Genomic DNA, 19,400 nt, shown 5'->3' with positions numbered 1-19,400 from the left:
ACATTCACATCCATCTGTAGTTTTACATGGCTTCTAGGGGATGTTTAAAAAAAACCAAACACCATTTTCATTATTTCACTCCCTTGCTGAAAAGCCTTCAATGATTTTCAAAATGTCTCAACTGGCTTTCAGAGTTCCCTAAGGTGTGATCCCTACCTTCCCAACCTTATTTTTTGTCATTATAACACAAATGATCTCCACGGTCGGGTCCCAAACATTCCTGCTCATTCACCAATATTTGATGTAACCATCAACCCCACACCCAGCCATGCTCTATCTTTTCCTTTTTACCAATGAAAAATCTTGGCCCTTCTGGGCATGTTATATTATAGTATCGTGGTAAACACACAGTCATTCTAGACATACTGAACAACCACCCAAAATTTCCTAAACACATCCTGCTTCTGAACCTCTGCATCTATACTCATGAACTTGCAAGTTGCCTGAAACATTCTTTCTTTTCCTTTTGCTATTTAGAAAACTCTATTTGTCCTTAAGATATAACTCATGTGCTACTTCTATTCAAATTAACCCCCATCTACACCAAACCTGACACCCAGCAGGTAGAATTTATGGACCTTTCCACTGCAACAGTTTATACCACTGCTATGTATTTGCCAGATATACTCATAGGGCCACCTCCCTACCAGGTCGAGGGCCACACAACCAGAGGTGGGAACCAGATCTTACATGTTTCTGAATGTCTCTCACTGCTTCTAGCACTGACTATCCTGTAGTAGAGACACTCACTAAACATTCATTTAATTAAAATTATTCACTTAATTGTGCCTGTAACCTTCTTACAAGGAGGGACTGTGTAATGATCCCTACTTAAAATCTTGCCAGGTATACACAGTAGATGTTCAACTTAATTTTTGAATGATAATAAAATTATGTTATATTATTAGTTATTTCATAGAGAATATAGGCTTTTTGAAACCAGAAGCTGTGTCTTATACTTCTTTCAAATAGTAATTACATATAATGGATGGATGGATGGATGGATGGATGGATGGGTGGGTGGGTGGGTGGGTGGATGGATGGATGGATGGGTAGATGGATGGATGGATGGGTGGACGGATGGATGGATGGGTGGGTGGGTGGACAGATGGATGGATGGATGGATGGATGGATGGGTGGATGGGTGGGGAAAGAAAGGAAGGAGTCCGAAGAGCAGATCCTTTTTTCTTTTCCATCCTTTTTTAAAAAACATATATTTAAAACGGCTTATAAAGAGTATAAATGAGAAGACTGCAAGTTTGTTTCTTTTAATCTACAAACCACATTGTTGACAAATGATTGTTTTTAATTCTGTAAACATTTAGGAATAAACACATTCAAGCTAATGAATCAGCTACCAGAACAGCTAGAATGAGCTTCTCAAGATCCGAGTAAGGACTGAGTCCACACCTGAGCTTAGGGTCCAAGGCATTCCTCACTCACCAGTCTTCACTTGCTGACACTACCAATAAGCTTCTGATCAGAAGGCCAGGTAGCGTAAGGGGATCGATTGATAAATGTACATCACTGTAAATGTACAAGGCTCTTTCAAATGTTGGAAAACCAGTAAGATGGAAAGTGCTTGGTTGTGGAAATGATGTTTCTATTTCCATGAATCTAATATTTACATAAAATTCAAGGATTTGATGTTGTCAAAGCAAGGTACAATACAGGCAGAGGGCAGACAAACTTCCTTGCCAAACACCTTCATTTTGATCCAAAGCTGAAAGCAAATTTCTTTCGTGACTTGGAAGAATTCAGGAGACATAAGTTAAGTTACTTTTACCTCATCAGAGCTAAACAACAGCAGGGGCAGAGTAAGGGCAGTTGATTAAAGGCATTGTCCTGACCACCAAGGCTAAGCAAGGGCCGCCTTATGGAACCAGGTCAGGGGACACTGATTTCTCTATTCAACTTCGAGGCACCACTTTGTAAATGACACAATCATTTTTGGGTACAAGAGGTGCTTTAAATGTGGTAACATTATATCATTTCAGCTATAATGATCATAATTACTTATTTCTTTTAATCACAACCCACTTAACCACTTTAGTACAGAGGACTAGTTCAAGGAGTTTAATTTTCATTCAACATCTAATCTTTGTGTTTACTGAAACCCTTTCACAGGCTTTGTTTACTGTCTGCTTGCTGGCCTGGACGTTTGATCTTGCAAGACTAGATCAGACAGGGTCAGATAAAGTACTGATTACTAGAACAAACCAGGCTTGGGGAAGTAACACTGGTTTTTAAAATCCTCATTTCTCCCAGCTTTTTAATATTTTGCAAAATAAGCTCAAATAAACAAATAAAATTAAGACAACTAGCAATCAGGGGGCTCGAGCAATGATTGAGAAAAGGAAAGTGATGAAGATAATTTTGCTTTCTGGCCAAAATATGGGGTTTGGTTAGGTCGATTCACCCTAGTGGTATTATTTTACGACACAAATAATTTTGTGACATCCACTAGATTTTTGTGAACTTTCACTGACCCCTTAATTCTTGTGACATATTAAATGCTTGAGACTGACCTGACCAAAGGCGACAGTTCATTTTGCTTTTGGTGCCAAATGAAAAACAGTTTAAATGTAAAATTATTTGCTTTTACTTATTAGTTTTTAATTAAGAAACATTTAAAATATACGAGCCCTTCTTTTTTATGGTACTTTCTTATTCTTATAAGATCTCCTACAAAAGTAGATTGTGTAATAGTACAATTTCTAATAGTGTTGCACATAATTGCACTTAGTTTCATAAAAATAATGGGGCAAGTTTATGTCTAAATAGACTTAACACAAAAGAAGAGTTAGGTTAAAAAAATAAGTGTTTCATTAAAATGTGTAGAACTTATGAAAGAAAAATTGACGGGTAAATATCCCACATAATCCTCCAAATTCTTGCAAGTAATTCTGTAATAACTTGTACATTTCTAGGTTCCTGTGGATTATCCTTTTGTCTAACACAAAAACTCCTACATATTAAACAACTATTAATATTGGTCTTTTTTGGGTTTTTTGCTTTTCCACAAAATGTACATTTTCTTCTTAAATCTGGGAGTTTATGAGCTCTACATTGTAAAATTTAGGCCAGACACAATTATAGTATGAGAGAAACAGCGATTAAAAAAATGCCATCTAAACCAGCCAACTACCCCATCCAACCACTTCATTTTCTTCAATATCAAAAACTGCTGGGAAGCAGGTTCATGGTTCTGGACTTTAAAACCAGAGTATACAAGCTGTCTCCCCATCTATCCTGAATTAACACTAATGTTAACTTAAATATGTCTATGTCAACTATGATTGTCTTTGAAATTAAAGAAAAAAGGTAAACAGAATGTGCTTTGCTGTGATCATTGGGGAAAATAAAGTTAACATGCTAAGCCAAACCAACGTAGGACTTTTAAAGAATAAAGTATAAATAGTTTAGCTATAATAGCAACAAATTCAAAAAATGCACATTAAAATGTTTACTTCAAAACTTAGACAATTCCATTTGTATATAGTTTTTCCATCTGTTTCTAATGATATCAAATTATTGATTATTCATTTTTCTCATATTTGTTTAAGCATTAACTATAGAATTTGCAATCTGATCTTTTTTTTTTAATCCTTCCAGTAGACTTTTATTTTTGCCAGGTTTTAGTCATATTTACTTTGATCTTTCAGAGTATATAATTATTTTACTGTTTATTTATTTCTATGAAAAGAGAAAAAAAATTGACCTAGGAGATCTATATGTGGCAATTTGTAACAGAATCACATAGCTTATGTTTAGGAAATCATGGTTTTGATTAAGAAGCAACCATTTAGTTCCCACTGTTTTATTAAAACAGACATTAGGAGATAATAAGAAACATATTTAACAATGTAGCCAGAATTTAGTTTGGAACATCACTAAGTCAGCTTGAGATTTCTTCTACACTGAGTATCAGCAATGATACGTATAAATTGGTAACTTCAGAATGGAAACAAGGTGGGGAGTGAGGAGGCAGGAAAGGACACAGAACTGGCTCCCCAGCTCTCAGGAAGAGCCCTTAGGTAGGATTCCTGCTTTGCTACTCCTCATTTCCAGATTTGAAATCCATTACTTCTTTTTTTCATTTTGAAAATGGATGGACACAAATAGAAATTCTGCAAACAAAAATCACTGCTTTCTCATGAGAAATGGATTCTACTAGATACGTACTCCCACAGCGACATCTATTCATAGCATAAAGTTTCTATCATATGAAACGTGCCTGTATCGGTCCAACATTTCCTTTTCTCTGAGGTCGAAAGTTAATAAAACGCACTTCTCTGGGGTGTTTATTTTCTGTACACCACTATACCTGTCAAGAATTCTTTGTTTTTCCTCCCACTCCCTTGGCTGATGAATCAACACCATTTGAACTGTTTTACGGCAGCTTGTGTTTACTTCACACATACCTTAACCTTCCCTTTTCTCCTCCGACTGACACACACACACACATGCACACACACACTTTCCAGCAGCAATGACTAGCTCCATCTCTTTGAACAGTATGTGTGCACAGTGTCTGGCAGCCTCTTCAGGTGGGGATCCTTGACCTCCTTGATTGAAATCAAGGTCTCAGTCTGCTTTTATGGCACTTAAAGATTTAACTGTGCATTTACTATCTTGAAGAAAAAAATAGAGCTTGGAGAACTGAATCTCTAAGAAAGAAAGGAGAAAAGTAGAAGACATAAGTGCTAATGTGTGTGTGAACAGATACACACACACACACACACACACACACACACACACACACACACACACACACACACACATCCTGTAGTGGCAATTCTGAAAACACAATAGTGAAGGGTTTCCAGTTTTTCTGAATCTGGAATTATACTCCAGCCTATTATAAAAGGACTCTCTCTTCCTTACTCTTACAACACCAAGTAAATAGGATCTAACAGATGACCTTGAAGCTGTGAAATTCTTTTGATTTTAGCCGAAGAGGATACTAGTCAAGCACTTTAACAATCTAATCTTAAAAGAAAAACTTGGAGACAACACTCACAGAAAAGAAACACTTCTGAATCACACGATCATATCTTATAGTGAGAAGGAGTTATCCATCTTATCCTGTACAAGAGTTAATATTAGTAACATCCTAAAGCAAATATCCAAACCAGAAACTGGAGGTCCTAAGAATTTTAGAATATGCTGAAAAGAAATGGATCTTAATTCAGTTTTCAGTAAACTTAATTTCTTTTGGGTAGTTCAACACCTTGACTTTCCTTATAAATTATCTATTTAGCATAAAATGTCTTCATTCCTTTGTAACCAGAAATGTGCCACCAATGCATATAAAGCTCATTTCCTCAATAGGTAACCTCGTAAACCAACTCTCAAATATTCAACAGCCAAGAGGCATTACTTAGACACTCTGTCTCCCTAGAGGAAACCGGCAGGCAGCAAAACAAATAAATTCATCCTTTACTTTTACCTGCCCACCATAAATTGTCATTTAACCCTCTCAGACGGGGCAGTGAACTATTGGCAAGGCTCTAAATACCTATAATAAAACATGATGGATGATGTCATAATCATGCAAAATATGGACTTCGGAGGATCCTCAAACATCCTGTTACGTTACAAAAAATTCCCCAAATCCCCTCAGGGGCTGGTAGCATCTGAATTGAATAGCATTTGAATTGGGGTGGCAACAGCAGAATTTCTCCAACACTGGCAAATTTGCAAAGGCAAAATATCACTGATATATTTAAAGGGCTGGATGGCCTACATAGTATGCCATTTATTACGGAAGAGAATTATACATTTAGGACCAATATAATTTCGTATATAATGTAGCACTGCTAGCAGAACTACTACTGTTAATTATTGCTACAGTAGTATAGCCATTGTTAACTAAGAGACTACTTCGTGCCAGTATTAATGCATTTAGTCCTCACAGCTACCAGTGACTTACTCTTATTGCTTCCAATTTTCAGATGAGAAGACTGAGTCTTAATGAAGTTAAATAATTTGTTCAAGCTCACACAGCTAGCAAATGGAAGACCAAGATTTGAATGCAAGGCGGCCTGACTGCAGAGTCCCTCTGCTTTAACCACTGCTCTGGAACTGTCTCCAAATAAACACAAGAATCCATTTCTGACCAGAGATGTCCCGATACCACATAGTCATTTCAATTTGTTAATTGGCACGTAAAGTGCTGATTTAACCTAGAATGACTGCCTTTAAATATTCATTAATAAATTAAGGACAATGATTTATTGATTGAGCTTTTTAAATAGATATGCCTCTCTGAAATATACCACTTTAAAATATCTTTAAAGATCCTAGCCTTCACAAACAACTCTTGTGAAAACTATAAACTTCACACATTATGCTAAGAATTTTACTTTGGTTCTAATAATGTCTTAGTTTTAAGGGGGCCTATATATATATATATATATATATATATATATATATATATATGAATATTACTCAGCCATAAAACGAATGAAATACTGCCATTTGCAGCAACATGAATAAACCTAGAGATTATCATACTGAGTGAAATAAGTTGAACAAAGAAAGACAAATACTATATGATATCATTTATATGTGGAATCTAAAAAAATAAAATAAATGAATTTCTTTGCAAAACAGAACTCACAGACAGAAAACAAACATGGTTACCAAAGGAGAAAGAGGGGAGGAGATAAATTAGGAGTCTGGAATTAACAGACACACACCACTATATATAAAATAGATAAGCAACAAGAATTTACTCTATAGCACAGGGAACTATATTAATATCTTATAACAGCCTGCAATGGTAAATAATCTAAAAAAAGTATATGTGTATAACTGAGTCACTTTGATGTACACCTGAAACTAATACATAAATCAGCTAAACTCCAATTAAAAAAGAATCCTATCTTTATAAAAAATTATACAAAAACTTTATGAAAAATTATATCTAAATTAGTATACATTTCCAAGAATCAACAACTCATTGGCCTAAGGAACTGAAAATAGGCTTCAAAATTAAAAGTCGCTTTACCTTTAATCTTCTTGTACTTCTTATACCATCTCCCAAACTCCTGGCACTTGGTTGCTGACACGTTGGCATAATATGTGCTATTTACAATGGATGAAATCATACTCTGTAAAAGAAAAAAAAAGTTATTTTTCATAAATATGAGTATTCCTTTTTAGGGGCAAGAAAAGGCACATTATAATCCACACCAATCTCCTCTGTCTTTTAAATTTGAAGTAGTCACCCTCCTGCAAACTATTAAATAACAATTACCGAAGTTTACTAGTCTTTTAACTGATACTTGTGTGATGACAATGCTTTCTCCAAAAAAAAACAACCCTCGGGCAATGTCAAGAATGGAGGGAGCCGGGTGGGGAGGGTATAGCTCGGTGGTAGCGTGCATGCCTAGCATGCATGAGGTCCTGGGTTCAATTCCCAGTAAGTACCTCCATTAAATAAATAAATAAGTAAACCTAATTACCTCTCCTCATAAATAAAAAAAAAATTAAAAAAAAAAAGATTAAAAAAAAAAAAAAAAGAATGGAGGGAGCCGGGCATACAGACTGAATGCGAAGGGAAAGAACAATTGTGATTTAGGAACCAGAGCAAAAGGTGAGATCAGATGCTCATGCATCTGTTATCCAAATAATGCCTTTCAGATGTTTCTGTTCCGCTTCCAACTGCAACAAGCTTACACAGCCAAGAATCTGAGAACATCCGTGCTACACACTGCAGAACAACATTTAGGGAAATAAGTTAAATTAATATAATTTATAGAAACGTGTGATTAGCACTTGTGTGAAAATTCACCAAATGAAAAAAAAATTAACAGTGCTATTTTAGAGCAGGGGAAACTAAACATAACACTTGTACTGGGTTTCAACCAAAAATGAATCAATGCTAAAACTTCATGAGTGCTTATGTACCTGACTACTTCCTGCTCTCCATCCTCCTCTCTTGCCTGAGCTCAACTCCCTTAGCTGATTTGTTTATAATTGCAGTTAAAAGGAAAGAGAAGGGGAGCATAGCCTGACTTAACACAGAAAGATTAACAATTATAACTGCACAACTTAAATTAAATTTCATACAGAGATATGTTTTCAGTCAATACGGCACGTGTGGACCAACATTCGTGGCAGATGTTGACTTACACCTGAATGACTGGGCTAGGACATGTGTATGTTTTATACATAGGTTGTCTTTCTGCAAATTCTGTCTAAAAACAAATGGACATAAACAAGTCAAAGGCTCCAGATGACCAACATAAGGTTTTTTTATCCTGCCTGGAAATCTCATCTTTCTTAAAAAAGGAATCCCCAGATATGGAACAGTTGAGCGAAATCTTAGAACTTCTAATGGCATTTCGACAAAGTAGTCAAGATAAAAAGGATAACAATAAATCAAAGGTATTGGCAAGTTATTTACCAGGAGGTTCAAACGCAGTCAGACAGTCCTGCGTAGACTCACATTTAAGACAGGTCCCTCTGTGAGCCCACAGACTCTCTTTTTAAGTCACTACGCAGTACTGTTGAGGGAGGGGGTACTAATTCAATTCACAGAAACCTCTTTGGCCCTTTCTGCATAGCAGGTGGCTCTCCTCCCTCCAGTTGCTGCTCTCTAAATGAAAATTCTGTTCTCTAAGGGGAGACAGTAAGGAGAGCTATTTTAATCTGAGGATCTGAACATAGCCCGGAAACACAAAGAACCTGTATCACCTGAGTGTATCACAGAACTTTCAGAGTCTTGCCTGCTGCCTGGGAGGATCCATGGAACCCTAAGCTTCCTGAGGCAGGTTCTGCTTTATCTGTTAACAGAGGAGTAAAGAAGGCTCTTGGCTCGCTGGGCTAGTTCCTTCTGTCTCAGGGCTGAGCTTTTCTCTCTGTCCCAGTCTGTGAGACCCTTGAGGACAGTGATTATGTCTGTTTGGTTTTTTTTTTTTATCTCCCTCATATCTAACACAGTTCTGATGTGGGATATCTGAGTCACTAAAATGTAACAGATGAAAAGGGACAAAGATGAAAATTTAAAATGCCAAACTGAAATGTCATAATAATGAAAAATTTAACATGAAAGCAGCCTAATAACAGATGCATCCGCCACTCTGGTGTACGTGAATAATTACAAATGTACTTGTCATCTCTCTCTGCTGTTTGTATGAATGTTAGCCTCTGGAAAGACACAGAATATATAGCCATGGCAGGAGTCAGAGCTACACCTTCTATTGCAAAGTGGTCTAGAAAGCAGATTAAAATGGAAAGTGTTTCAAGTACTGCCTGGAGCTGTCCCTCAACTCTTCCTGATCCATAAGACAAGGAACAAACCCATATCACTCTAGCCCCAGATAATCCACATTTCCCTCACTCGGTGGACTCCCTATTCTGTCTTTGTTTCAGATACATCTTCATTAACACTAACATTGTGTTAGTGGCCAGTGTCCATCTATGTGGCAAGGAAATGAATATCTGGGCTTCTATTGGCTCCATCACCAGATGATCTTATACTAGAGTCAGGTTCATACTGATTTGAAAAATAGGAGTTGGTAGATGTGGTAAATATACACAGTGGAATACTACTCAGCCATAAAAATAATTAAATGCAGCCATTTGCCACAACTGGGATGGATTTTGAGGCTGTTATGCTAAGTGAAATGAATCAGAGAAGGACAAATGCTATATGATTTCACTCATATGTGGAATCTAAAAAAAAATACCCAAAACAAACAAAAGAAAATGAAAACAAACTCACAGATACAGAGATCAGATTAGTGGTTGCCAGAGGGGAAGAGGGTTGTGGGTCAGATGAAATGAGTGAAGGGAGTCAACTGTATGGTGTTGGATGGTAACTATACTCGTCATGGTGGTCACTTTGTAGGGTACACAGATGTTGAATAGTAATGTTGTTCATCTGAAACTTACATAAAATAAAAATAATAAAAAAGATAGGGGGAAAAAGGAGGAGTTGGCTACGCAGAGACTCAATCAGATTTGTTCTCTTCCGCATATTATTATAAATGACTTTTTACCTCACTAACCACAGAACAAAAACTAAACAGGTTTAAGCTATAAACTGAGCAAAGAAACTGGGTAGCGAATAAGATAGTTTCTTTAAAAATGAGCATCTTTAGTCACCAGAAAGGTCTCTTTGAATCTGTGACACCTTTTATTCATGTTAATTCCCTGCAAGTCTTTATACTTAGTTGACCCTCAAAATAGCTTTACTGATACAAATTTTTATAATTTAACTTGAGAGCTTTAAAAACAGAAGAGGTACATCTTGGGAATACTTTAGATGAAAGGTCATGTTATGTCTTATTATTCCAGTTTCAAATACGAATTCTCTCTATCTCTAAATTAGACTGCTTTATTCCCACAGACTGAGTCTAAATCACTAGACCTCACTGGACTACTCTGGACACATTCTACAAGATCATCTTAATGTTAGTATCAATTTATTTTTAAAATATCAAAGCTTAATTCATGCCAAACAAAACTGAAAGGGGCTAACACAGTGCCAGCAGATGCTGACTTTTACTCTACAAGAAATAATGTTCTCCAGAGGCCCTGGGGCACAGAGAATCTATATTTACATTTCACCCATTTGAGGCCACATTTTTTAAATACAATTGTTCCCACCACCTCCCCCACCCAAACCCTACCCCCTACCCCCTGTATCCACTTGTTCCACATCCATAGATTCAAACTGTGAATTGAAAATACTCAGAAAAAAAAAATTCTGGAGCGCTCCAAAGGAAAACTTGAATTTGCTGCAGAGACTCCAGCATCTATTTACATAGTTCTTATCTAGAGAGAACTTAAAGCATATGTATAGGTTATATGCAAATACTCCATCATTTTATACAAAGGACTTGAGCATCTGACGATTTTGGTATCTACGGGGGTCCTGGAATCAGTCTCCTTTGGATACCAAGGGATGACCATATTTTAATGTCACTGAAATTGAGATGCACCTTACAATCAAGAGAACCTTAGATCCGATGAGACACAGTTGCTACAAAATGGGATGAGTAATGATTAAAAATCTCTCCCACCTATGACCTTGCCAAAAAAATACCTAATTTCCATTTGCTGCTTTTAAAACTATGTGTATAATTTTGTAGTCTCATTGCTCTTTCATGTTTTCCAGTCATTCTAGAGCAGCTGTACAACTGGACTTTTTAGAATGCCCATATCTTTTTGATAAATGAACGAGATCTGAGTCACTTTTTCTATTCAGAATACAACCAACTTTCATGTAGCCATGTTAATATAAAGCAATACTGATACAAATAACCCAAAAGAGATGTGTATTGTTATTTTTAACACTTAAAGTATGTTTTATTAAACACTAATATACTAATATTATAATTAAACAGACTAATATAATTTAAGTGACTGCATTTACCGAGCATGCTCCATTTCACATGGTGGTGGGTTGTGAGAATGAAAGGGGGAAGACATGTGTGCGATGGGCAACCAAGGCAGCCCCCTCAGACGCTAAGTCACAGCCGTAAACACCACCTGGACAGTGACTGTAGACAAAGTGATTTTATGAAAAATATTATGTACTAAGATAAACAGGAAGGTTTAACATGTCTTCCTAACTACCAAAAACTTTTTGCCAGTTTCAGACTCCTTTGTAATTAATCATGAAATTTTAAATATGAAGATTGCAGGTGGGGGATAAAAATCTAAGTTTCCTCATCTGCAGTCACTCTGACACATTTGCCATTTATATTGGAATGTATTTTTTTTTATTAAAATAAGGTATTTGAGGACTCAAAATATATCAGAATTAGTTACTCCGAGGTTTACTAGCTGATTTGAATTTGCTCTAAGCCAACTGTAAGAGAGTATCATGGTATTGTTATTAACACTTATTTTAGCTAAATAGAAATTACAGCTAAGAAAAGTAAGTTTTCTTTTAGCTTCCTGAGACAAATGTTAAACTCACATGTTTGTTTTTTACTAGCTCAAAGGAGAGATATCACCTGTGATTATAAGTGTGGTACAGTTTTTCAAACTGAGGGCCCAGAAGCTCAGAACAAAGAAGCATCTTGTCTAACTGCAGCAGGAAGCACCACAAAGAGACACTACCATGGGGCCACACTATTTATGGGTCTGTTAAGAAGGGAAACTAATTAACGAAAGTAAGGAAATATTCACCACCACCGCCATCAGCTAGTACAAGTTCAAAGTGGGTGCTGCAACCAATTCTTTAGAAAGAGCAAGAAACAAGGTGACAAAAATATAAAACAAAAAGTTGTGGCATCTTATATGAGTTAATTACGGAGTTTAGAGTCTGAAAAAGCTAAGGAACCCAAAAGCTATTTAAAACTTTTTAGGAAAAGCAAAACACACAGGCTAAGATGATTTGTACAAAATATTTAGAAAGACAGTGATCTGAGCATCCCCTTTCCTCTCCCAAAAAAGAGTGATAAAATAACTGAATATCTTTTACCACATTCTCTTTGGCTTAGTGAGATTTATTTGTTTGAATAGGAACATTATACTGAGTGGCTAAGTTGCAGATACACAATACACTCGCTGCAGAAAGAACATTTTAAAACCAAAGTGAACAGTTACCCGGCCTGTCAGTGAGCAGGCTCTGTCTGAGCAAGAAGTAGGGAAGGAAGCCGACATCTCGTGGCTGCCCCTTCCACTTTAACACAGAGGCCAGAGCATGATGCAGGCAATGAAGGATATGTGCATTCTTCACTTGTTTTCAGCCTTTTCATTCTGCTCTGTGATATACTAAATAACATATTGAACATGAGATTATGATACTCCAATTAAGAATACAGTAAAGAAAAAACAAATGATTTGGAGGAATTACTTTATCATGAAAAATTTATTTAATCTTACTTGGTAGCCTTCTACTATCCCTTTCCATCCCCATTTCAGAGTTGCACTACCAGGATTGAAAGCTTTTGCCATTCTGGTTGAAAGAAACATTTCCTCTGGGCTGTGGAGTCTGGGGAGACTCAATTCAAGAGCTCCTTCCCTAGGGGGCTGCCACACGACTTGCTGGTCAGACAGGGGCACCCTCATCTGTGAAAGGGGAATATTGACATCACCTCAGAGGCTGTCAGGATTCAGAGAGATGATCTGTGTAAAACGCCTGGGACACAAGATGCAGAGTCAGCGAATGCCAGCTCTCTCCCCTCCGTGCAGTCAGTTCATATGGTTGTCACAGTCATTGTGTCGGGAATTATTTTGAAGTTGTCGCTTGTGAGCCCCCTTCAACAAGAGTCCCTGAGGCTGGGCCATGAACTAAAATACCCTTGCATGAAAACAACTGAAACAGACAGCTGGCACCTGGTTAACACAAGACACGATACATCCCCAATACGTATGTGAATTTAAGATTAAATGAAATGGATGGTTGGCAACTGGTTAAGACAAAACTGGTCCATGTAGCTGATCGGCCACTTGTCTACAGATGAGCACATGATTGATTTGTTTTTTTCCTATTGACCCAACTGGCTGCTTCATTTCACTGTCTGATTATTTTAGTATACTGTACATTTAAGTTGGTCCTTTAATGATCCCCCAATGGGCAAGACTTGCTTAGAGTGACAGTTATCACTATCCTACAGTAATGTCTTTAAAATACTGTATGAACTCTACATCACCATCATACTGGAAATCTAGTAACATTTTCACAGTTCAATAACTTCCATCAGTCATGTTATCCCTCAAATATTAGACTAGAGGTATGGGACTGAGCTGCTTTGAAAACATATCTAAATGCTAAGTGAATTAAGCCAGCACAAAAGGACAAATATTCTGATTCTTCTCTTATGAGACATCTAGAATAAGCAAATTCATAGAGACGGGGAACAGAATAGAGGTTACCAGGGACTGTTAGGGGAGAGAATAATGGGTAATTATTGCTTAATGGTTAGAGATTTTCTGTTTGGGGTGATAAAAACTTTTGGAAATAGATAGAGGTGATGGCTGCACAACATTGTGAATGTAATTAGTGCCACTAAATTGTAAACTCAGAAACTGTAAACTTAAAAATTGTTAAAATGATAAATTTCATGTTATGTATTTTTACCACACAAAAAAATTTTTTAGCATGTCTCCATTCACAGAGATAATGTTGGAAGGGGGAAACGGGATCATTGGAAAATTCCTGCATTTGCAAATGATCACTCCATTTGATCATCATAATAACCAAGGAGGTGGTCAAGGTTGGTATTGTTAGCTCCTCTTATGTTAATAGAGTGAAACCATGAGGACCTGGGGTTTTGTCTTTTAACTCTTCCTCGAGTAAAAAGTAAAAAGTAAGGAAGCCACAGAAAGATGTATTCATAACGTTTTCAAATTAGAACAGTTAGAGAAGACCATTTACTAAGAGAGACCTGTGCCTAAGGTATGGTAAATTAGGACACTTGGGACAGACTATGTGGCTAAGGGAAGAGGAGGGAGTGGTGACTCAGGGGGACATCGGAGGAAAAGGAAGAGGCTGTCAGCACTTAAACACATTTTGAAAGGTGAAATCAAAAATAAATACACAGACACACAAACACAACCTACACTTTCCAAGCATCTGGCCAGACAGAGAACAGCTAAATCATGACTTCCCTCCCTTTAAATACATACGCCTCAGCCTACAATTGTTGCCCTTTTATGGACTTTTCCACTCTTTTCTTCTGCCTTCAAGGCTGCTCTTTTGAAATGTAGACCACTGGGCTGGTCAAGAAAATATACACTAGCCACTGAATCATTCCTTTATGCAACTGCCAAACTTGAGTGAGGAAATAGCTAATATGGTTTGGCTTCAGGGTAATAAGGGAGAATTATTTTAAAAACAGGCATCTTTTACTCATGAACTGAACCTATTTTAAATAGCTCAACAATCTACCATTCTCCTTTGAGGTGAGTAGCATTGGGTGCTCCATTCTCTACTTCCTGGACCAAAAGCTTAACTCTCTCTCTCATCCTCACCACTGTGCCCCAGCCCATTGTAAGGTACCTGCCTCTTAACTGGGACTCTGTAATGCTGGTGAAATACATTTTTTAGTTACAGTTTCTCCTTGTTAGAACAAAAATTCATTCTTTTTGACACTACATAGGTTGATCTTCAAAAAAAATGTATGCACCTGTTCTATGACAAGCACCACCAAGATGAGTGAGCTGATCTCCACACTGAAATGCATCCAGCCGTGCAGTGTAAATGAATAATCTGGAATGTTTAAGGTAGTAGCCACATGATTAAGGCCGCTGCCCCACTACATGTCCATGCTGGCTGAGAAAGACTAACCCAGTGAGATTTTTCCATAATCACCCAGCATACCAAAAGCCTGAATCAAATCCTCCTCAAATCTAAGCAATAGAACTGAACTCCGGTTTGACTGAAAATGTATTGGGCATCAACCATCAAAACTGTACTCACTGTTTCTAGTTTAAAACATTTTAGAGCTGCCAAGAATACTGTAAAAATAATAAAACTTTACATTTTATAGCACTTTCTAAAATTTTTTTACATTTAATTGACTAAATACATTAAAGCAGTGTTTGTCAACCAAGAATGATTTTCTTCCCCTCACAGGACACTTGGCAATGTCTGGAGACATTCTGGTTGTCATGGGGAGGATGGGGAGATGGCATGCTACCAGCATCTAGAGGGTAGAGGCCAGGGATGCTGCTAAACACCCCACAGAGGACAGACCCCCATCCACAAAGAACATCTTGCCCAAAAGGGCAATAGGGCCAAAGTTTAGAACTGTTGCATTAGAGTAACAACTACATGCAGGATATGCATCGTGCTGAATGCTGAGGATAAGAGATAAGAGATGGCCTCTGCTATTGTGAGCAGTCCCTTAAGTGATGAGAACGGGCAGATAACACTCACAACAGGCTGTGAAAAGTGCTGTGACAAGTGCTGTGACAGGGATGTGTAACAAAGGCTACTAAGAGCAGGGGAAGCAACTACTTTTGCCAGAATGTCAGGGTTCGTCACCAGCAGTAACTTTCCAGCTGAAATTTGCAGGAAGATTTCATCCAGTAGAAGAGAGCAATGCATGCTGGCCAGGAGAAAACACACAGCAAAAGCAGACTAGTGTCCAACTGGAGGGCTCCGAGGTCGGCAGCATTGTGTGCAGGGGCCACCAAAGCCAGAGATTAACATGGTACACCTCCCTTGAGGGCCAGTCTCACATGGACAGGGAAGGTTAATAATTGAACAGGTACAGTGATTTGTACAGATTTTTAAAAGTACCCAAAACACAAGTATATGGAATAGAATACATACTTCACATGATTTTTAAAAATTACACAAGAAGTTGCTTTGTTAGGCTTGCAATGCAAAGGGTACTAGTTAGGTTGTAATTAGGAATATTGTGGTGAAGTTTAAGCAACAGCAAATGTTTCAAAATAATTAATTCCATGTGTCTGGAGTACACAGTGGTTGTAGCTTGAGGGAGGAAGGTGACTGATAGGAAATCAGGATGGACAGGGTCATCTTGCTGGTTCCCATAGGCAGTCTGTACTTCCTACAGGCTGAGCAGAAGGAGTCACTGGAGGCTTGGAGACGAGGAAATGGCACGATGTTAGCGATGGAGAAGCAGGTGGCAGGGGAAAGATTATGATGCAGGATGACTTAAAATATTTCATGAGAGAGGTGATGAAAGTCTAAACAAGGCAACAGCACAAAAGAGGAAGATTTTAGATACGGAGGTGGTAGAGTCCACAGGACCAAATATGAGAGTGACAGAGAAGAAACTTTTTAGATCGGGCAACTAGGTGGACAAGCAACGAGAACAGAAAATGGGGAAGCAAAGAGGACTTTTACAGAAGGGTAAAGATGCTCTCATTTGAACCTCAAGGCAACTTTGCAAATTCTGTGAAATATGTAGATACAATGGCGCTGGGCTGACAGACAAGTTTAAAGAGGCTCTGAGAGGGGATGGGCTTGCCCAGGGCCACACATCCCACATGAAGGGACTGAGAGCAGAGCTCAGGGCTCTCAGCTCCTAATGTGGGTTCTTTCTGCTAGGATGTCTCTCTAGGTCACGTCTGATAGTCATAACCAACCCTAGTAATCGTGATAGATCAATTCTGACCAAGTTCCCACAGACCTCAAAAGCCCTGGACAAAATTCTGATTTGGTGACGTGAAGTTAGGACTCGTCCACTTCCAGGCAAAGCCCATTTTGACTTCCATGTGAATCCAAGAGAAAATTAATTGTGACTAATTGTAACATTTAAGACAAATTGAATTTTTCCTAAATTGTTCTTTATCCAGTCCCCATATATCATCAAAAGAACTCAAAATACTTATTTTTAGAACTTCATAAGCAAATCAAAATTCTAGCAACAAGTTTTAGCCCCCAGGTACACACCTACAGGTAGGCACTGAAATGGCCTGTGTGAAAGTGGTAAGCACAAGAGCAGAGTTATAACTGATAGGCAAGAAATACTAGTGTGTCTTGCTGTCTACTCCCTACCACTCAGGTGCATGACTTCTTGATTTCTTGGAAGCAAAAATATTAACAGTAGGCTCTGCCTCCCCTCAGAGGATCTACATTCCAAACACTCTCGAAGACACACATAAGAAACATCCAGTTCACACCAACAATACCATGTCTTGATAACAACGGCTGGTACCATATGGAGCAACACTGTATGCCAGGTGCCAGACCAAGGGTCTATGTGATTGATCTCATTACTCCTCATTAGATTACTTAGAACTATCACTCTCCTGGTTTTACATATAAAGATGAGGTCCTAGAGGCTTAGGAGCCAGGACGTGAACCCAGATCTAGCTGATTCCACAATCACAAAGCTCCCTGCTTCCCCCAAAGAACATAGCTCAGAACACATCAAGTTTCTATGGTTCTTGTCACCTTCCTTTGAACTTGATAGACATGTAATTAGTCTATTATCTTAAATCAAGTGTAGCAACTCACACCAGAAAATGAATTTTCACCCATGGCTTTAAATAATGTCAACCTGAGTTCATTTCACTGCACTTCTAAGCCACTGCCTATAGCCACCAAAATATTGTCTTACCATTTGAAAAAGTGGGGCCCTCACTCGGGAACACAAACGGAAGCGGAAGCTCTTTCTTCTTCTGCCGCTCCTCCCTTTGATCCTGTCAGTCTCTTGTTGTGGCTTGTTTAGTTGATGATCAGCTCAGTAAAAACGGACAACCACTTTTCTCGTGATGCATTTTCACATGGTAAATACACTACACAATCTCTCCGAATGTGTATGATGCACAGATCACCTCTCTACTAGACCCAGAAAAGGCTCCGTAAATAAATAAAATAAATTAAGATGGGTTTGGCATGGCTGACTCGTTTCATCGGCCAAGTCATGTAATAACTGGAGCCTGAGCTTTAGCAGAGGAAGTCTGGATTAGGGTCTCAACCCATCACGTGACCAGCTGAGTAAGCTTAGGCAGGTAGAGTGTTTCTCTCAACCTTGTTTTCCTGATCCATAAAATGGAGACACGGATACCGACTTCCTATGACGTATGTGAGAAGCTGAAGACTGTGAGTGTAAAACGTTTTAATATGACTCCTACTACATCCAACCTCTCACTAAGTGATGAGTTCTACTCTACAACAAAAAGCACCACAATCTCCATATTTTTTTCCACCTAAAATGTAGTGTGACTGTAAATAAGAGAGTTGTCTGAGCAGGACTGCCCCTCCTGCCAGACAGCACACCCGTGGCTTCTCCGTTTCTCCGGAAGACACTGACCTGGGAGAGAGGGCATTCTTTGGCTAATGTGCTCTGGTTCATCTCTTTGAGCAGTTCCTTTAAGGCATTGCGGACCGTGGCATGGTTCCACTGCTCCGCAGGCAAGTCTTCCAACTTCGAACAACTGGAAAACAAAGCAAGAATGAACGACGTGCAAACTTTAATAATGCCACGTGCAGCAGTCTCCCCCAGTCCTGTGCCAGCATCAGGAGAACTGCCAAGGAATGGGTCACACGTGGGCCCAAAATGAGGGAAGGAGAGCAACACTGCTTCTCTAGGTCCTTGACAGAGCCCCTTCCAGTCTCTTTAAGGTAGTTATCACGCTAGACTAAGAGAAACAGTCACTTCAGGTATGAAGAAGAGCTGATTTTTAAAAATACGATTTCTCTAATCCACTGATGGAAATGGTATGGCAGTATGATTATAAACTTCCACAATACAAATTAAATCACTGAATATTCCTACGGTTAAATGTAAACAAATGCTTCATCAGATTTGAAGGCATACTAGCTTTCACCCTCATAGAACAATCCAAAGATGTGACTTTCTTAACCAAAACATAACTAAAGAGGAGACATTAAAGCATCCCAGACAAAGACGAGAATGTTGGGTTCCTATTTAAAGTGTAAATTCTCCAAAAGGGGCAATTTCAAAACCTTTACAGTAAAGGACAATTTTCCTTAAAACACATGACTT

General features: G+C 38.2%; 1 protein-coding gene across 2 annotated transcripts in view; it reads right to left on the bottom strand.

Annotated features, from left to right (window-relative positions):
• The window catches only part of SATB2 (SATB homeobox 2), a 177,283-nt gene that overhangs the window by 86,381 nt on the left and 71,502 nt on the right, over positions 1-19,400 (bottom strand). For both annotated transcript variants that reach the window (XM_031452061.2, XM_064485121.1), the window contains exons 6-7: positions 18,705-18,828; positions 7,016-7,118 (exon numbers count right to left, since the gene is read on the bottom strand). In XM_031452061.2, coding sequence (XP_031307921.1) covers positions 7,016-7,118; positions 18,705-18,828 — 227 coding nt within the window. The remainder of the gene's footprint in view (positions 1-7,015; positions 7,119-18,704; positions 18,829-19,400) is intronic.

Source organism: Camelus dromedarius, chromosome 4, assembly GCF_036321535.1.
Source record: "Camelus dromedarius isolate mCamDro1 chromosome 4, mCamDro1.pat, whole genome shotgun sequence".
In the NCBI taxonomy this organism is placed as follows: Eukaryota; Metazoa; Chordata; class Mammalia; order Artiodactyla; family Camelidae; genus Camelus; species Camelus dromedarius.
Note: the sequence above shows the minus strand (reverse complement) of the source record. Positions and strands in the feature narration are given on the sequence as shown.